At 60.1% G+C, this 25,692-nt stretch overlaps 1 protein-coding gene across 1 annotated transcript; it reads right to left on the bottom strand.

Annotated features, from left to right (window-relative positions):
* Positions 1–265: 265 nt before the first annotated feature.
* Positions 266–25,692, bottom strand: TRIM28 (tripartite motif containing 28). The gene is made up of 19 exons (XM_061444271.1): positions 25,503–25,692; positions 22,809–22,921; positions 21,089–21,221; positions 17,993–18,122; positions 12,812–12,928; positions 10,562–10,676; positions 10,340–10,486; positions 7,586–7,700; positions 7,426–7,499; positions 7,114–7,324; positions 6,936–6,978; positions 5,721–5,904; positions 3,512–3,711; positions 2,310–2,406; positions 2,155–2,229; positions 1,930–2,064; positions 1,653–1,844; positions 792–994; positions 266–698 (listed from the first exon to the last, which is right to left on the bottom strand). The coding sequence occupies exons 1-19, from the start codon at positions 25,690–25,692 to the stop codon at positions 266–268; spliced, it is 2,907 nt and encodes a 968-aa protein (XP_061300255.1).

Genomic DNA, 25,692 nt, shown 5'->3' with positions numbered 1-25,692 from the left:
TCGGCTACTTCCGGAGCTCTTCGGCTACTTCCGGAGCCCTTCGGCTACTTCCGGAGCTGTTCGGCTACTTCCGGAGCTCTTCGGCTCTTTCCCGGAGCTGTTCGGGTCTTTCCGGAGCCTTTCGGCTACTTCCGGAGCTCTTCGGCTACTTCCGGAGCCCTTCAGCTACTTCCGGAGCTGTTCGGGTCTTTCCGGACCCCTTCGGCTACTTCCAGAGCTCTTCGGGTCTTTCCGGTCCCCTTCGGGTCTTTCCGGAACCCTTCGGCTACTTCCGGAGCTCTTCGGCTACTTCGGGAGCCCTTCGGCTACTTTCGGAGCTGTTCGGGTCTTTCCGGAGCCTTTCGGCGACTTCTGGAGCCCTTCGGCTACTTCCGGACCTCTTCGGTTCTTTCCGGAACCCTTCGGCTACTTCCGGAGCCCTTCGGGTCTTTCCGGTCCCCTTCGGGTCTTTCCGGTCCCCTTCGGGTCTTTCCGGAACCCTTTCGGCTACTTCCGGAGCCCTTCGGCTACTTCCGGAGCTGTTCGGGTCTTTCTGGACCCCTTCGGCTACTTCCGGAGCCCTTCGGCTACTTCCAGAGCTCTTCGGGTCTTTCCGGACCCCTTCGGCTACTTCCGGAGCTCTTCGGGTCTTTCCGGACCCCTTCGGGTCTTTCCGGACAGTGCTCGGGAGGGGTGGACGCTGAGAAGCGCTTCGGGTTCTTCCGGAAAGGGAACACGAGTCCTTCCGGGGGCTTACCCCCCAACCCCCCCCCCCCCAAACAACGGCACGCTTCGGGTCTTTCCGGACCCACTTCGGCTGTTTCCGGAACGGGGGCGGGTTCAATGCGCCTCGCACCGTGTCTCTATGGGGAGCCCCGAGCAGCTTCGGCTCTTTCCGGACCCACTTCGGCTCTTTCCGGACAAAGGGGTTGGACCCGAAGCGCCCCCCCAAAACTTCGGGTCTCTCCGAACGCCGCCCCGAGCAGCTTCGGCTCTTTCCGGACCCGCTTCGGCTCTTTCCGGACAAAGGGGGTGGACCCGAAGCGCCCCCCCAAAACCTCGGGTCCCTCCGTAAAGCTCCGAGCGCTGCCCCGAGCAGCTTCGGCTCTTTCCGGACTAAGGGGAGGTTCCCCCCCCCCGTCCCCCCTCCCGAGCATCTTCGGCTCTTTCCGGAGCCGCTTCGGCTCTTTCCGGACTAAGGGGCGGTCCCACCCCTCCCGAGCATCTTCGGCTCTTTCCGGACTAAGGGGCGGTCCCCCCCACCCGAGCAGCTTCGGCTCTTTCCGGACTAAGGGGTGGTCCCCCCCCCTCCCGAGCATCTTCGGCTCTTTCCGGAGCCGCTTCGGCTCTTTCCGGACTAAGGGGCGGTCCCCCCCTTCCCGAGCATCTTCGGCTCTTTCCGGAACTCTCCGTCTCTTTCCGATCCCCCTCCCTTCGTGCCCCACCGGAAAACATCGGCTATTCCCGGAATTCCCACCTCCAATCTCGGCTCCAGCCTGGATCGAGGATGGAAAATGTGGGGCAGGGAGGGGGTCCGGACTGGGCCCATCCCGACTCCATTCCTCATCCCAGTAGCTCCCATTCCAGCCTTGGGAAGGATGGGATTTGGGGGGGGGGGGGGTGCTCAACCATGGGTTTATTCCTCCAAGGGACACACACACACACGCACACACGCCATGGGAAGGCCTCAGGGCCCCCCAACACCAGGATGGGGGGGGAATTGGGGTGCCCGGAGCCTCATCCCTAGGGACCAAGGGTTCCATAAGGAATCGAGCAGCCGGGAACTTGCCGTCGCCGAAGGCAGCGCTGAGCCGGGATTCGATGAAGCTTTGCAAGGCCAGGATGGATTGAACGTGTTCCTTATCCTGGAATAAAAGGAGGAAAGAAGGGAAAATAAAGGGGTTTTTTTTCGGGACAAGATGTCTCCTTCCCTATATCCCAATATCCCACCTCGCTCTGGGAGCTGAACTGCCTCAGGAGCCTCCAAGTGTCGCGGGCGAACTCCTCGGCGCTGCGGTAATGGGGGGTGAGCTTCTCCTGCAGCCGGGCCCGTATGAGGGTCAGGTCGATGGGGTGGGGGGTATCCTATGGGAAGGAGGATTCCCGAAGTGGGAAGGGATCCGTTATATCCCCTCACCATGGATTCCCTAAGGAAGCCGGAGCCATGGCACTCACCGTGGAGCTGGAAAGGCGATGGAGGGGCCGGCAGGGCTCGTGGCATAGGAGCTGCAGCAGGACCAGCTCACACTTCTATAGGGGAAAGGGGGGTTAAAGGGATGCATGGATCCCATTGGAATTCCATGGGATCCCTCATTCCCATCCCTGTGTACCTGCTGGTCCGAGGGGCACAGCTTCTGGGGGGCCCCCTCGGTGAGGTCCCTGGCTGGGGGGGGCAGGTCCTGGCAGAGCAAACACTTCCATTCGGGGCTATGGGAGCAAGGGGGGGTAAGGGGTCAGCAGGGAAGTGATGCCCCTGGATCCTATGGGATGCCCTTGGATCCTATGGATGCCCCTGGATTCTATGGGATGCCCCTGGATCCTATGGGATGCCCCTGGATTCTATGGGATGCCCCTGGATTCTATGGGATGCCCTTGGATCCTATGGGATGCCCCTGGATTCTATGGGATGCCCCTGGATCCTATGGGATGCCCCTGGATTCTATGGGATGCCCCTGGATCCTATGGGATGCCCCTGGATTCTATGGGATGCCCTTGGATCCTATGGGATGCCCCTGGATTCTATGGGATGCCCCTGGATCCTATGGGATGCCCCTGGTTCCTATGGGATGCCCCTGGATTCTATGGGATGCCCCTGGATCCTATGGGATGCCCCTGGATTCTATGGGATGCCATTGGATTCTATGGGATGCCCTTGGATCCTATGGGATGCCATTGTACCCCATGGGACGCCCTTGGCTCCTATGGGACGCCATGGGACCCTATGGGACACCCTATGGGGTGCCATGGGACCCTATGGGCCCCGATGGGCCCCTATGGGATGCCCCTGGATCCTATGGGACACCCTTGGCCCCTATGGGACGCTCTTGGACCCTATGGGCCCCTCTAGGACGCCCTGTGGGACACCCTATGGGGCGCCATGGGCCGCCCTATGGGGCGCTACGGGCCGCCCTATGGGGTGCTATGGGCCACCATGGGGTGCTACGGGATGCCCTATGGGGTGCTATGGGCCGCCATGAGGCGCCATGGGCCGCCATGGGGTGCTATGGGCCGCGCTATGGGGCGCCATGGGGCGCTATGGGGCGCTACGGGATGCCCTATGGGGCGCTACGGGATGCCCTATGGGGCGCTACGGGATGTCCTATGGGGCGCTATGGGGCACTACGGGATGCTCTATGGGCCGCCATGGGGCGCTACGGGATGCCCTATGGGGCGCTATGGGCCGCGCTATGGGGCACTATGGGCCGCCATGGGGCGCTATGGGGCACTATGGGGCTGTATGGGCCGCTACGGGATGCCCTATGGGGCGCTATGGGGCGCTATGGGGCGCCATGGGGCGCTATGGGGCGGGTACCTGGGCACCTCGTGCAGGGCGGGCAGGTGGCAGGCGAGGTGGAAGCAGCGCTGGCAGCGGTCGCACATGACCACGGCCCCGGCGCGCCGGCACACGCGGCAGCAGGACACGGAGCCCAGCATGGAGGACGTGGGGGGCGGCCCCACGGCTGCCCCATGGCCGGCGCCGCCAAGGGGCTTCGTGTCCTCCGGTTGCTCCTCCTGCAAGGGGGGAGGGAAAGGGGTGAGGGGGGGGGCAGGGATGGGATGGATGTGGGGCAGGGACGGGATGGATGTGGGGCAGCCACGCGATGGATGTGGGGCAGCCACGCGATGGATGTGGGGCAGCGATGGGATAGATGTGGGTCAGTGACATGACAGATGTGGGTCAGTGACATGACAGATGTGGGGCAGCGATGGGATGGATGTGGGTCAGCAATGGGATCCATGTGGGGGCAGCGATGGGATGGATGTGGGTCAGTGATGGGACGGATGTGGGTCAGTGATGGGATGGATGTGGGTCAGCGATGGGACGGATGTGGGTCAGCGATGGGATGGATGTGGGTCAGCGATGGGATCGATGTGGGTCAGCGATGGGACGGATGTGGGTCAGCGATGGGATGGATGTGGGTCAGCGATGGGATCGATGTGGGTCAGCCACGTGACGGATGTGGCTCAGCCACGTGATAGATGTGGCTCAGCCACGTGACGGCTGTGGGTCAGGGATGGGATGGATGTGGCTCAGCCACGTGATGGATGTGGGTCAGCCACGTGACAGATGTGGCTCAGCCACGTGACAAATGTGGGGCAGCCACGTGACAGATGTGGGGCAGTGATGGGATGGATATGGGTCAGCCACGTGACAGATGTGGCTCAGCCACGTGACAGATGTGGGTCAGTGATGGGATGGATATGGGTCAGCCACGTGACAGATGTGGGTCAGTGATGGGATGGATATGGCTCAGCCACGTGACGGATGTGGCTCAGCCACGTGACAGATGTGGGTCAGTGATGGGATGGATATGGCTCAGCCATGTGACGGCTGTGGGTCAGGGGATGGGATGGATGTGGCTCAGCCACATGACGGATGTGGGTCAGTGATGGGATGGATATGGGTCAGCCACGTGACAGATGTGGGTCAGTGATGGGATGGATATGGCTCAGCCACGTGACGGATGTGGCTCAGCCACGTGACAGATGTGGGTCAGTGATGGGATGGATATGGCTCAGCCATGTGACGGCTGTGGGTCAGGGATGGGATGGATGTGGCTCAGCCACATGACGGATGTGGGTCAGTGATGGGATGGATATGGGTCAGCCACGTGACAGATGTGGGTCAGTGATGGGATGGATATGGCTCAGCCACGTGACGGATGTGGCTCAGCCACGTGACAGATGTGGGTCAGTGATGGGATGGATATGGCTCAGCCATGTGACGGCTGTGGGTCAGGGATGGGATGGATATGGCTCAGCCACATGACGGATGTGGCTCAGCCACGTGACGGATGTGGGTCAGTGATGGGATGGATATGGGTCAGCCACGTGACAGATGTGGGTCAGTGATGGGATGGATATGGCTCAGCCACGTGACGGATGTGGGTCAGCCACGTGACGGATGTGGCTCAGCCACGTGACAGATGTGGCTCAGCCACGTGACGGATGCGGCTCAGCCACGTGACGGATGCGGCTCAGCCACGTGACAGATGTGGGGCAGTGATGGGATGGATATGGCTCAGCCACGTGACAGATGCGGCTCAGCCATGTGACAGATGCGGCTCAGCCACGTGACGGATGCGGCTCAGCCATGTGACAGATGCGGCTCAGCCACGTGACAGATGTGGCTCAGCCACGTGACAGATGTGGGTCAGTGATGGGATGGATGTGGGTCAGTGATGTGACAGATGTGGGTCAGTGATGGGGTGGATATGGGTCAGCCACGTGACGGATGCGGCTCAGCCACGTGACAGATGCGGCTCAGCCACGTGACGGATGCGGCTCAGCCACGTGACAGATGCGGCTCAGCCACGTGACAGATGTGGCTCAGCCACGTGACAGATGCGGCTCAGCCACGTGACGGATGCGGCTCAGCCACGTGACAGATGTGGCTCAGCCACGTGACGGATGTGGCTCAGCCACGTGACAGATGCGGCTCAGCCACGTGACGGATGCGGCTCAGCCACGTGACGGATGCGGCTCAGCCACGTGACAGATGTGGGGCGGTGCCCCCTAACCTTGAGTGGGGGGGGCGGGGGCCGCGGCTCCGCCCCCTCGATGACGATGAGGCTGAAGTCCCGCGCCGAGGCCCCCGGCAGCACCCGGAAGAGCGGCGCCGCCCCCGGCTCCAGCCCCAGCTCCAGGCGCTCCAGGCGAACCCGCGGCACCTTCCGGAGATGGGGGGAGCCGGGGGGGCAGCTCCTGGGGGGAGGGAGGGGGGATGGGGGTCAGGGGGGTCTATGGGGAGATGGGGATCTATGGGGAGATGGGGATCTATGGGGAGATGGGGAGAGCTATGGGGAGATGGGGATCTATGGGGAGATGGGGACAGCTATGGGGAGATGGGGATCTATGGGGAGATGGGGATCTATGGGGAGATGGGGACAGCTATGGGGAGATGGGGAGAGCTATGGGGAGATGGGGACAGCTATGGGGAGAGGGACAGCTATGGGGAGATGGGGACACCTATGGGGAGAGGGACAGCTATGGGGAGATGGGGACGCCTATGGGGAGATGGGGACACCTATGGGGAGATGGGGACAGCTATGGGGAGACAGGGATAGTGTGATCTATGGGGAGATAGGGACACCTATGGGGAGATGGGGATAGGGTCACCTATAGGGACAGGGTCACCTATGGGGCTATGGGGTCACCTATGGGAGTATAGGGTCACCTATGGGGCTATAGGGACGAGGTCATCTATGGGGCTATAGGGACAGGGTCATCTATAGGGACAAGGTATTCTATAGGGCTATAGAAACAGGGTCACCTATGGGGTTATAGGGTCCCCTATGGGGCTATAGGAACAGGGTATTCTATAGGGCTATAGGAACAGGGTCACCTATAGGGCTATAGGGACAGGCTCACCTATGGGGCTATAGGGTCCCCTATGGGGCTATAGGAACAGGGTATTCTATAGGGCTATAGGGACAGGCTCACCTATGGGGCTATAGGAACAGGGTCACCTACGGGGCTATAGGGACAGGGTCACCTATGGGGCTATAGGGACAGGGTCAGCTATGGGGCTATAGGGACAGCGTCGCCTATAGGGCTATAGGGACAGGGTCACCTATAGGGACAGGGTCCCCTATGGGGCTATAGGGACAGGCTCACCTATGGGGCTATAGGGTCCCCTATGGGGCTATAGGGACAGGCTCACTTATGGGGCTATAGGGTCCCCTATGGGGCTATAGGGACAAGCCCAAGGTCCCGTGTCCCCCCCCATCACCCACCTCTTCCTTCCGGTGCCAGCAGCTTCGGGGGGGCCATTGGCTGCTGAAGAAACCCCCATCAGGAGCCTTCCTCCCCCCATAACCCCCCCCGTGCCCCATATCCCCCCCCCCCCGCCCCATAACCCCCCCCTGCCCCATATCCCCCCCCCCTGCCCCATATCCCCCCCCCCAAACTCACCCATCTCCGTGTCCCCACCGCTCTCGCCCATCTCAGGATAAAGATGTGGGGGGGAAAGGTTGGGGCAGCCCAAACCCTGCCCCCCAAGTGGTCCCTGAAGTGGGGGGGGGGGGCCCAGCCCTTCCTCAGCCCCACTGCGAGGGGCCGAGCTCCCTCCTTGCGCCATGGGGCTGGGTCGCCCTTTGCTCACCACCACGGCTTGGGGGGCACCCTGTAGATAAGGGGGTGGTGGTGGTGGGGGGGGGGGTGTTTAAAGGCAGTTGGGGGGCACCCATGGGTGCTGCCCCACACCCCCCAGCCCCATATTGGTACCTGCGACCCCCCAGAGCCGTGGGGGCTGAGGGCTGGAAGTGGGGGGGGGAGGCTGCGCTCTGACACGATGCTGCCTGCGATGGGGAGGGGGGTGTTAAAGGTGGGTGGGGGGCACCCAATGGGTGCTGCCCCATAGCCCCACCCCCAGGCATGGGCTCACCGAAGCTCTCGGCGCTGTGGGTCCAGGCGCTGGGATCCCATTGGAATTTCATCTCCCCCTGGGGCTCCACCGGCTCCACCATGGCCTTGAGGGCGGCCTGAAGCTGCAGGCAGATCTGGGGGGCAGAGGGGGGGATATGGGTTGGGATTGGGGGGGGGGTGGGATGGGGGGGGTGGGGGGTTGAGGATGGGAGGGGGGATGGGGGTGTGGGGGGGTTGGGGGGTTTGGGTGGGGGTTGGGAGGGGGTTTGGGGGGCTTGGGATGGGGATAGGGGGTTGCAGGGGGTTGGGGGGGGATTGGGGGGGGTTGGGGGGGTGGGGGGTTGAGGATGGGGGGGATGGGGGGTGGGGGGGGTTGGGATGGGGGGGTTTTGGGGGGTGGGGGGTTGAGGAGGGGGGGGATGGGGGGTGGGGTTGGGGGGGGTTTTGGGGGGGTTGGGATGGGGGTGGGGGGGTTTGAGGGGGGTTAGGATGGGGGGTTTGGGGGGGGATGGGGGGGATGGGGGGTGGGGGGGGTTGGGATGGGGGGTTTGGGGGGGTGGGGTTGGGGGGGTTTGGGGGGGTTGGGATGGGGGTGGGGGGGTTTGCGGGGGGTTGGGATGGGGGGTTTGGGGGGGATGGGGGGATGGGGGGGGTTTGGGGGGGTTGGGGGGGTGGGGGGTTGAGGATGGGGGGGATGGGGGGTGGGGTTGGGGGGGTTTGGGGGGGGTGGGGTGGGGATGAGGGGGATCTGGGGGGGTTGGGGGGGTTGGGGGTGGGGTTGGGGGGGGATGGGAGGGGATGGGGGGGTTTGGGGGGGTTGGGATGGGGGGGTTCGGGGGGGTTTGGGCGGTTTGGGAGGGGGGTGAAGGTGGGGGGGGATGGGGGGTGGTTGGGATGGGGGTGGGGGGGTTTGGGGGGGGATCGGAGGTGTGGGGGGTTGGGATGGGGGGTTTGGGGGGTTTGGGGGGCTTGGGAGGGGGTTGGGGGGTTTGGGGGGGGTTTGGAGGTGTGGGGGGTTGAGGGGGTTTCAGGGGGCTGGGATGGGGTTGGGGGGGGTTGGGGGGGCTTGGGATGTGGTTGCGGGGGGTTGGGGGTCTCTATGATGGGATGTGGGTCCCTACGGGGGGATGTGGGTCTCTATGGGGGGATGTGGGTCCCTATGGGGGGATGTGGGTCTCTATGGGGGGATGTGGGTCCCTACGGGGGGATGTGGGTCTCTATGGGGGGATGTGGGTCTCTATGGGGGGATGTGGGTCCCTATGGGGGGATGTGGGTCTCTATGGGGGGATGTGGGTCTCTATGGGGTTATGTGGGGCACCGAGCCCCTCACCATCCTCTTGCAGAGCAGCAATGCAGCGCTGGGATGGGTTGGGATGGGATTGGGATGGGGCTGGGTTAGGGGTCTCTATGGGGGGATGTGGGTCTCTATGGGGGGATGTGGGTCTCTATGGGGAGATGTGGGGCAGCGAGCCCCTCACCATCCTCTTGCAGAGCAGCAATGCAGCGCTGGGATGGGTTGGGATGGGATTGGGATGGGGCTGGGTTAGGGGTCTCTATGGGGGGATGTGGGTCCCTATGGGGTTATGTGGGGCACCGAGCCCCTCACCATCCTCTTGCAGAGCAGCAATGCAGCGCTGGGATGGGTTGGGATGGGATTGGGATGGGGCTGGGATAGGGGTCCCTATGGGGGGATGTGGGTCTCTATGGGGGGATGTGGGTCTCTATGATGGGATGTGGGTCTCTATGGGGGGATGTGGGTCCCTATGGGGGGATGTGGGTCTCTATGGGGAGATGTGGGGCAGCGAGCCCCTCAGCATCCTCTTGCAGAGCAGCAATGCAGCGCTGGGATGGGTTGGGATGGGATTGGGATGGGATGGGGCTGGGTTAGGGGTCTCTATGATGGGATGTGGGTCTCTATGGGGGGATGTGGGTCTCTATGGGGAGATGTGGGGCACCGAGCCCCTCACCATCCTCTTGCAGAGCAGCAATGCAGCGCTGGGATGGGTTGGGATTGGGATGGGGCTGGGTTAGGGGTCCCTATGGGGGGATGTGGGTCCCTATGGGGGGATGTGGGTCTCTATGGGGTTATGTGGGGCAGCGAGCCCCTCACCATCCTCTTGCAGAGCAGCAATGCAGCGCAGGGATGGGTTGGGATGGGATTGGGATGGGATGGGGCTGGGTCAGGGGTCTCTATGGGGGGATGTGGGTCTCTATGGGGAGATGTGGGGCAGCGAGCCCCTCACCATCCTCTTGCAGAGCAGCAATGCAGCGCTGGGATGGGTTGGGATGGGGCTGGGTTAGGGGTCTCTATGATGGGATGTGGGTCTCTATGGGGAGATGTGGGGCAGCGAGCCCCTCACCATCCTCTTGCAGAGCAGCAATGCAGCGCTGGGATGGGTTGGGATGGGGCTGGGTTAGGGGTCTCTATGATGGGATGTGGGTCTCTATGGGGAGATGTGGGGCAGCGAGCCCCTCACCATCCTCTTGCAGAGCAGCAATGCAGCACTGGGATGGGTTGGGATGGGATTGGGATGGGATGGGGCTGGGTTAGGGGTCCCTATGGGGGGATGTGGGTCTCTATGGGGTTATGTGGGGCACCGAGCCCCTCACCATCCTCTTGCAGAGCAGCAATGCAGCGCTGGGATGGGATTGGGATGGGATGGGGCTGGGTTAGGGGTCTCTATGGGGGGATGTGGGTCCCTATGACGGGATGTGGGTCTCTATGGGGGGATGTGGGTCTCTATGGGGAGATGTGGGGCAGCGAGCCCCTCACCATCCTCTTGCAGAGCAGCAATGCAGCGCTGTTGTCCCTCTGCAGCGCCCAGGACGTGAAGCGCAGGACGTGTTCGTGCCGCTGCTGCAGCTGGGTCATGGCCCAGTGCTGCTGCTCCAACCTCTCCTGCTGGCCCTCGGTGACGCGCTGCAATGGGGCAGGTTATGGGGCGGTGGTTATGGGGCAGGGTAAAAGGTGGGGGGGGGTGGTTATGGGGCTGACCTGAGCATCGCTGACCAGCACCCGGCCCCGCTTGTTGAGCTCCTTCATGATCTGCAGGATCGCCACCTTCACCTCCACCTGCACCCGCTTCTGCACCTCCGCCACGCGCCGCATGCTGCACGTGTGGGGCACGGAGCAGGAGGGAACACATAGGCCCGCTATGGGGCGGAGGATGCACCCTATGGGGCTGCGTCCCACCCGCTATGGGGCTGGATCCCCCCGCTATGGGGCGGAGGATGCACCCTATGGGGCTGCGTCCCACCCGCTATGGGGCGGAGGATGCACCCTATGGGGCTGCGTCCCCCCCGCTATGGGGCTGGATCCCCCCACTATGGGCTCAGATCTCACTCTATGGGGCTGCGTCCCCCCCGCTATGGGGCTGGATCCCCCCGCTATGGGGCGGAGGATGCACCCTATGGGGCTGGATCCCCCCACTATGGGCTCAGATCTCACTCTATGGGGCTGCGTCCCCCCTGCTATGGGGCTGGATCCCCCCGCTATGGGGCGGAGGATGCACCCTATGGGGCTGCGTCCCACCCGCTATGGGGCTGGATCCCCCCGCTATGGGGCGGAGGATGCACCCTATGGGGCTGGATCCCCCCGCTATGGGGCGGAGGATGCACCCTATGGGGCTGCGTCCCACCCGCTATGGGGCTGGATCCCCCCGCTATGGGGCGGAGGATGCACCCTATGGGGCTGCGTCCCACCCGCTATGGGGCTGGATCCCCCCGCTATGGGGCAGAGGATGCACCCTATGGGGCTGCGTCCCCCCCGCTATGGGGCGGAGGATGCACCCTATGGGGCTGCGTCCCCCCCGCTATGGCGCTGGATCCCCCCGCTATGGGGCGGAGGATGCACCCTATGGGGCTGGATCCCCCCACTATGGGCTCAGATCTCACCCTATGGGGCTGGATCCCCCGCTATGGGGCGGAGGATGCACCCTATGGGGCTGCGTCCCACCCGCTATGGGGCTGGATCCCCCCGCTATGGGGCGGAGGATGCACCCTATGGGGCTGCGTCCCACCCGCTATGGGGCTGGATCCCCCCGCTATGGGCTCAGATCTCACCCTATGGGGCTGGATCCCCCGCTATGGGGCGGAGGATGTACCCTATGGGGCTGCGTCCCACCCGCTATGGGGCTGGATCCCCCCGCTATGGGGCGGAGGATGCACCCTATGGGGCTGGATCCCCCCACTATGGGCTCAGATCTCACCCTATGGGGCTGGATCCCACCCGCTATGGGGCTGGATCCCCCCGCTATGGGGCGGAGGATGCACCCTATGGGGCTGCGTCCCCCCCGCTATGGGGCTGGATCCCCCCACTATGGGGCGGAGGATGCACCCTATGGGGCTGGATCCCCCCACTATGGGCTCAGATCTCACTCTATGGGGCTGGATCCCCCCACTATGGGCTCAGATCTCACCCTATGGGGCTGCATCCCCCCACTATGGGGCGGTCTCACTCCCCTCTATGGGTCTCACCCCCGCTATGGGTCTCACCCCCTCTATGGGTCTCACTCCCCTCTATGGGTCTCACCCCCTCTATGGGTCTCACCCCCCTCTATGGGTCTCACCCCCCTCTATGGGTCTCACCCCCCGCTATGGGTCTCACCCCCCGCTATGGGTCTCACTCCCCTCTATGGGTCTCACCCCCTCTATGGGTCTCACTCCCCTCTATGGGTCTCACCCCCTCTATGGGTCTCACACCCCTCTATGGGTCTCACCCCCTCTATGGGTCTCACCCCCCTCTATGGGTCTCCCCCCCGCTATGGGTCTCACCCCCCTCTATGGGTCTCACCCCCTCTATGGGTCTCACACCCCTCTATGGGTCTCACCCCCTCTATGGGTCTCACCCCCCTCTATGGGTCTCCCCCCCGCTATGGGTCTCACCCCCCTCTATGGGTCTCCCCCCCGCTATGGGTCTCACCCCCCTCTATGGGTCTCACCCCCCTCTATGGGTCTCACCCCCTCTATGGGTCTCACCCCCGCTATGGGTCTGACTCCCCTCTATGGGTCTCACTCCCCTCTATGGGTCTCACCCCCCTCTATGGGTCTCACACCCCTCTATGGGTCTCACCCCCGCTATGGGTCTGACTCCCCTCTATGGGTCTGACTCCCCTCTATGGGTCTCACTCCCCTCTATGGGTCTCACCCCCCTCTATGGGTCTCACACCCCTCTATGGGTCTCACTCCCCTCTATGGGTCTCACCCCCGCTATGGGTCTGACCCCCGCTATGGGGCAGGCACTCACAATGCGCGCACGTCGCGGGCCGCTCGCTGCAGCGCCGCCTGCTTGTCCCCGAGCCGCTTGAGCAGCGCCTGGAGCTGCTGCCGCTGCCCCCGCACGGCCTCCTCCAGGAACTGGTACCTGGGGGGGGACACAGAGCACCCATGGGTGCTGAGGGATGGAGGGGACACAGAGCACCCATGGGTGCTGAGGGATGGAGGGGACACAGAGCACCCATGGGTGCTGAGGAACTGGGGGGACACAGAGCACCCATGGGTGCTGAGGGATGGAGGGGACACAGAGCACCCATGGGTGCTGAGGAACAGGGGACACAGAGCACCCATGGGTGCTGAGGAATGGAGGGGACACAGAGCACCCATGGGTGCTGAGGGATGGAGGGGACACAGAGCACCCATGGGTGCTGAGGAACGGGGGGGACACAGAGCACCCATGGGTGCTGAGGAACAGGGGACACAGAACACCCATGGGTGCTGAGGAATGGAGGGGACACAGAGCACCCATGGGTGCTGAGGGATGGAGGGGACACAGAGCACCCATGGGTGCTGAGGAATGGAGGGGACACAGAGCACCCATGGGTGCTGAGGAATGGGGGGGACACAGAGCACCCATGGGTGCTGAGGGATGGAGGGGACACAGAGCACCCATGGGTGCTGAGGAATGGGGGGGACACAGAGCACCCATGGGTGCTGAGGAACAGGGGACACAGAGCACCCATGGGTGCTGAGGAATGGAGGGGACACAGAGCACCCATGGGTGCTGAGGAACGGGGGGGACACAGAGCACCCATGGGTGCTGAGGAACGGGGGGGACACAGAGCACCCATGGGTGCTGAGGAACGGGGGGGACACAGAGCACCCATGGGTGCTGAGGGATGGAGGGGACACAGAGCACCCATGGGTGCTGAGGAACAGGGGACACAGAGCACCCATGGGTGCTGAGGAATGGAGGGGACACAGAGCACCCATGGGTGCTGAGGGATGGGGGAGACACAGAGCACCCATGGGTACTGAGGGATGGAGGGGACACAGAGCACCCATGGGTGCTGAGGGATGGGGGGGACACAGAGCACCCATGGGTGCTGAGGAATGGAGGGGACACAGAGCACCCATGGGTGCTGAGGGATGGGGGGGACACAGAGCACCCATGGGTGCTGAGGGATGGGGGGGACACAGAGCACCCATGGGTGCTGAGGAATGGAGGGGACACAGAGCACCCATGGGTGCTGAGGAATGGGGGGGACACAGAGCACCCATGGGTGCTGAGGAATGGGGGACACAGAGCACCCATGGGTGCTGAGGAACAGGGGACACAGAGCACCCATGGGTGCTGAGGGATGGAGGGGACACAGAGCACCCATGGGTGCTGAGGAACAGGGGACACAGAGCACCCATGGGTGCTGAGGAACAGGGGACACAGAGCACCCATGGGTGCTGAGGAACAGGGGACACAGAGCACCCATGGGTGCTGAGGAATGGAGGGGACACAGAGCACCCATGGGTGCTGAGGGATGGAGGGGACACAGAGCACCCATGGGTGCTGAGGAATGGAGGGGACACAGAGCACCCATGGGTGCTGAGGAATGGAGGGGACACAGAGCACCCATGGGTGCTGAGGAACAGGGGACACAGAGCACCCATGGGTGCTGAGGAATGGAGGGGACACAGAGCACCCATGGGTGCTGAGGAACAGGGGACACAGAGCACCCATGGGTGCTGAGGAACAGGGGACACAGAGCACCCATGGGTGCTGAGGGATGGAGGGGACACAGAGCACCCATGGGTGCTGAGGAACGGGGGGGACACAGAGCACCCATGGGTGCTGAGGAATGGAGGGGACACAGAGCACCCATGGGTGCTGAGGAACAGGGGACACAGAGCACCCATGGGTGCTGAGGGATGGAGGGGACACAGAGCACCCATGGGTGCTGAGGAACAGGGGACACAGAGCACCCATGGGTGCTGAGGGATGGAGGGGACACAGAGCACCCATGGGTGCTGAGGGATGGAGGGGACACAGAGCACCCATGGGTGCTGAGGAATGGAGGGGACACAGAGCACCCATGGGTGCTGAGGAACGGGGGGGACACAGAGCACCCATGGGTGCTGAGGAATGGAGGGGACACAGAGCACCCATGGGTGCTGAGGAACGGGGGGGACACAGAGCACCCATGGGTGCTGAGGAATGGAGGGGACACAGAGCACCCATGGGTGCTGAGGAACAGGGGACACAGAGCACCCATGGGTGCTGAGGGATGGAGGGGACACAGAGCACCCATGGGTGCTGAGGAACGGGGGGGACACAGAGCACCCATGGGTGCTGAGGGATGGAGGGGACACAGAGCACCCATGGGTGCTGAGGAATGGAGGGGACACAGAGCACCCATGGGTGCTGAGGAATGGAGGGGACACAGAGCACCCATGGGTGCTGAGGAACGGGGGGGACACAGAGCACCCATGGGTGCTGAGGGATGGAGGGGACACAGAGCACCCATGGGTGCTGAGGAACGGGGGACACAGAGCACCCATGGGTGCTGAGGAACGGGGGGGACACAGAGCACCCATGGGTGCTGAGGAATGGAGGGGACACAGAGCACCCATGGGTGCTGAGGAATGGAGGGGACACAGAGCACCCATGGGTGCTGAGGAACAGGGGACACAGAGCACCCATGGGTGCTGAGGAACGGGGGGGACACAGAGCACCCATGGGTGCTGAGGGATGGAGGGGACACAGAGCACCCATGGGTGCTGAGGAATGGAGGGGACACAGAGCACCCATGGGTGCTGAGGAACGGGGGGGACACAGAGCACCCATGGGTGCTGAGGAATGGAGGGGACACAGAGCACCCATGGGTGCTGAGGAACGGGGGGGACACAGAGCACCCATGGGTGCTGAGGAATGGAGGGGACACAGAGCACCCATGGGTGCTGAGGAACAGGGGACACAGAGCACCCATGGGTGCTGAGGGATGGAGGGGACACAGAGCACCCATGGGTGCTGAGGAACGGGGGGGACACAGAGCACCCATGGGTGCTGAGGGATGGAGGGGACACAGAGCACCCATGGGTGCTGAGGAATGGAGGGGACACAGAGCACCCATGGGTGCTGAGGAATGGAGGGGACACAGAGCACCCATGGGTGCTGAGGAACGGGGGGGACACAGAGCACCCATGGGTGCTGAGGGATGGAGGGGACACAGAGCACCCATGGGTGCTGAGGAACGGGGGACACAGAGCACCCATGGGTGCTGAGGAACGGGGGGGACACAGAGCACCCATGGGTGCTGAGGAATGGAGGGGACACAGAGCACCCATGGGTGCTGAGGAATGGAGGGGACACAGAGCACCCATGGGTGCTGAGGAACAGGGGACACAGAGCACCCATGGGTGCTGAGGAACAGGGGACACAGAGCACCCATGGGTGCTGAGGGATGGAGGGGACACAGAGCACCCATGGGTGCTGAGGAATGGAGGGGACACAGAGCACCCATGGGTGCTGAGGAATGGAGGGGACACAGAGCACCCATGGGTGCTGAGGAATGGAGGGGACACAGAGCACCCATGGGTGCTGAGGAACGGGGGGGTACCCAATTAATTAATCCCCTCCCTACCCAATTAATTCATCCCCCCATTAACCAATTAATTCATCTCCTCCATACTCAATTAATCCCCTTCATACCCAATTAATCCCCTTCATACCCAATTAATTCATTCACTCCACACCCAATTAATTAATCTCCTCCATACCCAATTAATTCCTCGTTAACACCCAATTCATTCCCGTTAATACCCAATTAATTCTCGTTAATACCCAGTTAATTTCCCCGTTAACACCCAATTAATTCCCCCGCTAACCCCCAATTAATTCCCCCGTTAACACCCAATTAATTCCCCCGTTAACCCCCAATTAATTCCCCCGTTAACACCCAATTAATTCCCCCGTTAACCCCCAATTAATTCCCCCGTTAACCCCCAATTAATTCCCCCGTTAACACCCAATTAATTCCCCCGTTAACCCCCAATTAATTCCCCCGTTAACACCCAATTAATTCCCGTTAATACCCAATTAATTCCCCTGTTAACCCCCAATTAATTCCCCCGTTCACACCCAATTCATTCCGTTAACCCCCAATTAATTCCCCCGTTAACCCCCAATTAATTCCCATTAACACCCAATTAATTCCCCCGTTAACCCCCAATTAATTCCCATTAACACCCAATTCATTCCCCCGTTAACCCCCAATTAATTCCCCCGTTAACCCCCAATTAATTCCCCCGTTAACCCCCAATTAATTCGCCCGTTAATACCCAATTAATTCCCCCGTTAACCCCCAATTAATTCCCCCGTTAACACCCAATTAATTCCCGTTAATACCCAATTAATTCCCCTGTTAACACCCAATTCATTCCCCCGTTCACTCCCAATTCATTCCCCCGTTAACCCCCAATTAATTCCCCCGTTAACCCCCAATTAATTCCCATTAACACCCAATTAATTCCCATTAACCCCCAATTAATTCCCCCGTTAACTCCCAATTAATTCCCCCGTTAACCCCCAATTAATTCCCCCGTTAACCCCCAATTAATTCCCGTTAATACCCAATTAATTCCCCTGTTAACCCCCAATTAATTCCCCCGTTCACACCCAATTCATTCCCCCGTTAACCCCCAATTAATTCCCCCGTTAAAACCCAATTAATTCCCCCGTTAACCCCCAATTAATTCCCCCGTTAACCCCCAATTAATTGCCCCGTTCACACCCAATTAATTCCCATTAACCCCCAATTCATTCCCCCGTTAACCCCCAATTCATTCCCCGTTAACCCCCAATTAATTCCCCCGTTAACACCCAATTAATTGCCATTAACCCCCAATTAATTCCCCCGTTAACCCCCAATTAATTCCCCCGTTAACCCCCAATTAATTCCCCCGTTAATACCCAATTCATTCCCCGTTAACCCCCAATTAATTCCCCCGTTAACCCCCAATTAATTCCCCCGTTAATACCCAATTCATTCCCCGTTAACCCCCAATTCATTCCCCTGTTAACCCCCAATTAATTCCCCCGTTAACCCCCAATTAATTCCCATTAACCCCCAATTAATTCCCCCGTTAACCCCCAATTAATTCCAATTAACCCCCAATTAATTGCCCCGTTCACACCCAGTCCATTCCCTCCCGGCCTCACCGGTGGTCCTGGTGGGCTCCGAGCTGGCAGTCCCGGCACGTGAGCGCCTCGCACGTGGCGCAGAAGAGCGCCAGCGGCTCCTGCCGGTGCACGGGGCAGAAGAGGGTGCGCGCCGCGGCGCGGCCGCCGCCTACGAAGGGAAGGGGGGTGACGTCACCGTGACGTCATTGTCATGCCGTCACGGCGACGTCATGGGCATCGCGGCGTCACGGAGGCGTCATCGTGCCGTCACCGCGATGTCATCGGCAACGTCATCGTGCCATCAGGGCAACGTCATCGTGCCATCATGGCAACGTCATCGTGCCATCATGGCAACGTCATCGTGCCATCAGATCAACGTCATCGTGCCATCAGGGCAACGTCATCGTGCCATCATGGCAACGTCATCGTGCCATCAGGGCAACGTCATCGTGCCATCAGATCAACGTCATCGTGCCATCATGGCAACGTCATCGTGCCATCAGGGCAACGTCATCGTGCCATCATGGCAACGTCATCGTGCCATCAGGGCAACGTCATCGTGCCATCAGATCAACGTCATCGTGCCATCAGATCAACGTCATCGTGCCATCAGATCAACGTCATCGTGCCATCAGGGCAACGTCATCGTGCCATCAGATCAACGTCATCGTGCCATCAGGGCAACGTCATCGTGCCATCAGATCAACGTCATCGTGCCATCAGGGCAACGTCATCGTGCCATCAGGGCAACGTCATCGTGCCATCACATCAACGTCATCGTGCCATCATGGCAACGTCATCGTGCCATCAGGGCAACGTCATCGTGCCATCAGATCAACGTCATCGTGCCATCAGGGCAACGTCATCGTGCCATCAGATCAACGTCATCGTGCCATCATGGCAACGTCATCGTGCCATCAGGGCAACGTCATCGTGCCATCAGATCAACGTCATCGTGCCATCATGGCAACGTCATCGTGCCATCAGATCAACGTCATCGTGCCATCAGATCAACGTCATCGTGCCATCATGGCAACGTCATCGTGCCATCAGGGCAACGTCATCGTGCCATCATGGCAACGTCATCGTGCCATCATGGCAACGTCATCGTGCCATCAGATCAACGTCATCGTGCCATCAGGGCAACGTCATCGTGCCATCAGATCAACGTCATCGTGCCATCAGGGCAACGTCATCGTGCCATCAGATCAACGTCATCGTGCCATCAGGGCAACGTCATCGTGCCATCAGATCAACGTCATCGTGCCATCAGGGCAACGTCATCGTGCCATCAGGGCAACGTCATCGTGCCATCAGATCAACGTCATCGTGCCATCAGGGCAACGTCATCGTGCCATCAGATCAACGTCATCGTGCCATCAGGGCAACGTCATCGTGCCATCAGGGCAACGTCATCGTGCCATCATGGCAACGTCATCATGCCATCAGATCAACGTCATCGTGCCATCAGGGCAACGTCATCGTGCCATCACGGCGACGCCATCATCGTGCCATCAGGGCAACGTCATCGTGCCATCAGATCAACGTCATCGTGCCATCATGGCAACGTCATCGTGCCATCACGGCGACGCCATCATCGTGGCATTACGGTGACGTCATCGTGCCATCGCAGTGACATCATCGTCATGGTGTCACGGCAACATCATCGTGCCATCACGGCGACACCATCATCGTGGCGTTACGGTGACGTCATCGTGCCATCACGGCGATGTCATCGGCATTGTGCCATCACAGTGACGTCACCGTCATGGTGTCACGGCACCGTCATCGTGCCGTCACGGCTACGTCATCATCATGGTGTCACAGTGACGTCATTGTCATTGCGCCGTCACGGCGACGTCATCATCATGGCGTCACGGCAACATCATTGTGCCATCACGGCAACGTCATCGTGCCATCAAGGCGACGTCATTGTGCCATCACAGTGACGTCATCATCGTGGCGTCACGGCGACGTCATCGTGCCATCACGCCAACGTCATTGTGCCATCATGGCCACGGCATCATCGTGGCGTCACGGTGACGTCATCGTCATCATGCCATCACGGCGATGTCATCGTCACGGCGTCATGGCACCGTCATCGTGCCGTCACGGCGACATCACCGTCATGGCGTTATGGTTATGGCAACGTCATTGTCATGGTGTCACGGCAATGTCATTGTGCCATCACGGCAACGTCACGGCCACCATAAGGACACTAAGAGGCCACCATAGGGCCACCAAGGGAAGGCCAAGGGCCACCAAGGGAAGGCCAAGGGCCACCATAGGGCCACTAAGAGGCCACCATAGGGCCACCAAGGGCCACCATAGGGCCACCAAGGGGACCCCAAGGGCCACCATATGGACACCAAGGGCCACCATAGGGCCACCAAGGGGACCCCAAAGGCCACCATATGGACACCAAGGGCCACCATAGGGCCACCAAGGGGAGCCCAAAGGCCACCATATGGACACTAAGAGGCCACCATAGGACCACCAAGGGCCACTAAGAGGCCACCATAGGGCCACCATAGGGCCACCAAGAGGCCACCATAGGGCCACCAAGGGCCACTAAGAGGCCACCATAGGGCCACCATAGGGCCACCAAGAGGCCACCATAGGGCCACCAAGGGCCACCATAGGGCCACCAAGGGGACCCCAAAGGCCACCATATGGACACCAAGGGCCACCATAGGGCCACCAAGGGCCACCATATGGACACTAAGAGGCCACCATAGGGCCACCAAGGGAAGGCCAAGGGCCACCATAGGGCCACCAAGGGCCACCATAGGGCCACTAAGAGGCCACCATAGGGCCACCAAGGGGACCCCAAAGGCCACCATATGGACACCAAGGGCCACCATAGGGCCACCAAGGGAAGGCCAAGGGCCACCATAGGGCCACCAAGGGGACCCCAAGGGCCACCATAAGGACACCAAGGGCCACCATAGGGCCACCAAGGGAAGGCCAAGGGCCACCATAGGGCCACCAAGGGAAGGCCAAGGGCCACCATAGGGCCACCAAGGGGACCCCAAAGGCCACCATATGGACACCAAGGGCCACCATAGGGCCACCAAGGGAAGGCCAAGGGCCACCATAGGGCCACAAGGGGCAGCGGGGGGCGGTGGGGCGCACCCATGGCGCGCACGGTGTGGTCCTTGGTGTACTTGACGCGCTGGTGCGCCTCCACGCACGTCCCGCACAGCGGCTCCGAGCACTCCACGCAGTAACTGGTGGCCGCCGCGTTGTCCTCGCAGCTCGTGCAGCACTGGGGGGGGACATTAATTATTAGCGCTAATAACGGGCTAATAACGGCTTAATAACGGGCTAATGATGCAGTAATAACTGGTTAATAACACACTAAGGACACGGCAATAACAGGCTAATAATGCGCTAGTAACAGCTTAATAACGCACTGATAACGGGCTAATAACAAGCTAATAACTGCTTAATAACGCACTAATAACGGGCTAATAATGCACTAATGACGAGGTAATATCATGCCGATAACGCGCTAATAATGGGCTAAGAACAGGCTAATAACAAATTTATAACAGCTTAAAAACGCACTAATAATGGGCTAATTACACATTAATAACGCTTTAATAACGGGCTAATAAGGCGCTAATAACAGGCTAATAACGGGCTAATGATGCACTAGTAACTAGTTAATAACGCACTATCGACATGCTAATAACATACCAATAACAGCTTAACAACGCACTACTAACAGGCTAATAATGCATTAATAACGTACTAATAACATGCTAGTAATGGTTTAATAACGGGCTAATAAGGCATTAATAACAGGCTAATAACGGGCTAATAATGCATTAATAACGTGCTAATAACTGTTTAATAACAGGCTAATAAGATGCTAATAACAAGCTAAAAACGCATTAATAATGGACTAAGAACTCGCTAATAACGTGCTAATAACGCGCTAATAATGCACTAATAATGGGCTAATAACAGGCTAACAAGGCAATAATAATGGGCTAATAACAGGCAAGTAACGCGCTGATAACCAGCTAGCAACACACTATTAATGGGCTAATAATGCAGTAATAGTGGGCTAATAACATGCTAATAACACACTAATAACGGTCTAATAAAGCACTAATAATGCAGTAATAATGCACTTAAAATGGCTAATAATGCAGTAATAACGGGCTAATAACAAGCTAATAACACACTAGTAACGGTCTAATAACGTGCAAACATGAAACACTAATAACCTACTAATAAGGCACTATGCAAATTAAACACTAATGAAGGCCTAATAATGCACTAATAATGAGGCACTAATGATGTGTTAATGACACACTAATAACTAAAAACTAGTAACACTAACAACAAAGTAATTACACGCTAACAAAGCACTAATGAACCATTACTAATACGCTAATTAGACACTAATAACGCACTAATAACGCTCTAGTTATACACTCATAACGCGCTAATTACACACTAAACAACCACTAATGGTGCACTAATTAAGCACTATTGAAGCACTAATAATGCGCTACTGACACGCTACTAATACTCTAATAACGCGCTAATAAAACACTAATAGCGCCCTAATAAAACACTAATAGCAACATACTAACAAAGCACTAATTAAACCCTAATGAGACACTAATAACGCACTAAACACACACTAACAGCGCCCGAATAACACACCAATAACGCGCTAATGACACACTATTAACGCGCTAATAACACGCTAATAACGCCCTAATAACGCACTAATAATTCTCTAATAACGCCCCAATAGTAAGGCACTAAAGAGGCGATAACGCCACGCTAATTAAGTGCTAATTAGTCCCTAATTAGCCCCTAATACTGACGCTACCTGGCTGGTGCCCTGGCCGCCGGGGGGGGGCTCGGCGCTGCCCTCCCATAGGAAGTAATTCTCCACCACGTCCTGGGGCCGGCACTGGCTGTGGCAGACGGGGCACTCCAGGCCTGGGGGATGGCCCCAAACCCACATCAATGCCCCCATTCCCAGCCCCATGGCCCCATTCCCAGCCCCACGGCCCCATCCCCACATCAATAACCCCATTCCCAGCCCCATGGCCCCATTCCCAGCCCCATAACCCCATTCCCAGCCCCACGGCCCCATTCCCAACCCCACAACCCCATTCCCAGCCCCACAACCCCAATCCCAGCCCCACGGCCCCATCCCCACATCAATGCCCCCATTCCCAGCCCCACGGCACCATTCCCAGCCCCACAACCCCATTCCCAGCCCCACGGCCCCATCCCCACATCAATAACCCCATTCCCAGCCCCATGGCCCCATTCCCAGCCCCATAACCCCATTCCCAGCCCCACGGCCCCATTCCCAACCCCACAACCCCATTCCCAGCCCCACAACCCCAATCCCAGCCCCACGGCCCCATCCCCACATCAATGCCCCCATTCCCAGCCCCACGGCACCATTCCCAGCCCCACAACCCCATTCCCAGCCCCACGGCCCCATCCCCACATCAATAACCCCATTCCCAGCCCCATGGCCCCATTCCCAGCCCCATAACCCCATTCCCAGCCCCACGGCCCCATCCCCACATCAATAACCCCATTCCCAGCCCCACGGCCCCATTCCCAGCCCCATTCCCATAACCCCACTCCCAGCCCCACAACCCCATTGCCATCCCCACAACCCCAATCCCACATCAATAACCCCATTCCCAGCCCCATGGCCCCATTACCATCCCCATTCCCATCCCCATAACCCCATTCCCAGCCCCACAACCCCACTCCCAGCCCCATAACCCCAATCCCACATCAATAACCCCATTCCCATAACCCCATTCCCAGCCCCATAACCCCATCCCCACATCAATAACCCCATTCCCATAACCCCATTCCCAGCCCCACAACCCCATTCCCATCCCCACAACCCCATTCCCATCCCCACAACCCCATTCCCATCCCCACAACCCCATTCCCACCCCCACAACCCCATTCCCATACCCATAACCCCATTCCCACCCCCACAACCCCATTCGCATCCCCATAACCCCATTCCCATAGCCCCATTCCCATCCCCACAACCCCAATCCCATCCCCACAGCCCCATTCCCCTCCCCATAACCCCATTCCCATCCCTACAGCCCCATTCCCATTCCTATGGCCCCATTCCCTACCAAATTCCCATCCCCACAGCCCCATAACCCCATTCCCATCTCCATAACCCCGTTCCCATCCCCACAACCCCATCCCCACAGCCCCATTCCTGGCCCCATTCCCATTCCTATAGCCCCATTCCCATCCCCATTACCCCATTCCCATCTCTGTGGCCCTATTCCCAGCCACATTCCCAACCCCATTCCCATCCCCACATACCCATTCCCATCCCTACGGCCCCATTCCCATCCCCATAACCTTATTCCCATCCCCATCCCCACAGCCCCATTCCCATCTCCATGGCCCCATTCCCATCTCCACAACCCCATCCCCACAGCCCCATTCCCATCTCTGCGGCCCTATTCCCAGCCCCCTTCCCAGCCCCATTCCCATCTCCACAACCCCATCCCCACATCCCCATTCCCAGCCCCATTCCCATCTCCACAACCCCATCCCCACATCCCCATTCCCAGCCCCATTCCCAACCCCATTCCCATCCCCACAGCCCCATTCCCAGCCCCATTCCCAACCCCATTCCCATCCCCACAGCCCCATTCCCGGCCCCATTCCCATCCCCACAACCCCATCCCCACAGCCCCATTCCCAGCCCCATAACCCCATTCCCATCCTCATAACCCCATTCCCATCCCCATCCCCACAACCCCATTCTCAGCCCCACATGCCCATTCCCATCCCTATGGCCCCATTCCCATCCCCACAGCCCCATTCCCATCTCCATGGCCCCATTCCCATCTCTGTGGCCCTATTCCCAACCCCATTCCCAGCCCCATTCCCATCCCCACAACCCCATCCCCAGGCCCATTCCCAACCCCATTCCCATCCCTATGGCCCCATTCCCAGCCCCACATCCCCATTCCCATCCCCATAACCCCATTCCCAACCCCATTCCCATCCCCACGTCCCCATCCCCACAGACCCATTGCCCCATTCCCATCCCCACATCCCCATTCCCATCCCCACATCCCCATTCCCATCCCCATAACCCCATTCCCATCCCCACATCCCCATTCCCATCCCCATAACCCCATTCCCATCCCCATAACCCCATTCCCATCCCCACGTCCCCATCCCCACAGACCCATTGCCCCATTCCCATCCCCACATCCCCATTCCCATCCCCATAACCCCATTCCCATCCCCACATCCCCATTCCCATCCCCATCCCCATAACCCCATTCCCATCCCCACATCCCCATTCCCATCCCCATAACCCCATTCCCAACCCCATTCCCATCCCTATGGCCCCATCCCCATAACCCCATTCCCAACCCCATTCCCATCCCCACATCCCCATTCCCATCCCCATAACCCCATTCCCAACCCCATTCCCATCCCCACATCCCCATCCCCACAGCCCCATTCCCATCCCCATTCCCCCCCCCCGGCCTCCCCTCACCGCTCCCTCCCGCCGGTGCTCGGAGGCAGCCCCCGCACAGGGAGTGCAGGCACGGGAGGAGCCGCGGCTCCCGCTCCGCCCGCAGCCGCTCCCCGCAGCCCCCGCAGCGCTCCAGGAGCTCCGCGGAGCCCGGCCCGGCCCCGGGCCCAGCCCCGGGCCCGCTCCCGCTCCCCTCGGCCGGAGCCGACAT

The sequence above is a fragment of the Pezoporus flaviventris genome, unplaced genomic scaffold (assembly GCF_033815535.1).
Source record: "Pezoporus flaviventris isolate CSIRO_AGI_PZ_B2104156 unplaced genomic scaffold, CSIRO_AGI_Pfla_v1 ptg000752l, whole genome shotgun sequence".
NCBI lineage: Eukaryota > Metazoa > Chordata > Aves > Psittaciformes > Psittacidae > Pezoporus > Pezoporus flaviventris.
Note: the sequence above shows the minus strand (reverse complement) of the source record. Positions and strands in the feature narration are given on the sequence as shown.

Bases quoted from the DNA above. Each gene is read 5' to 3' on its own strand.
- TRIM28 (XM_061444271.1), bottom strand. From the start codon at position 25,692: ATGTCGGCTCCGGCCGAGGGGAGCGGGAGCGGGCCCGGGGCTGGGCCC. The intron at 22,922-25,502 runs GTGAGGGGAGGC...GCCATCCCCCAG, and splicing joins AGCACCGGCGGGAGGGAGCG to GCCTGGAGTGCCCCGTCTGC. The intron at 995-1,652 runs GTGTGTGCGTGT...TTGTCCGGAAAG, and splicing joins CCCTGAGGCCTTCCCATGGC to AGCCGAAGCGGGTCCGGAAA.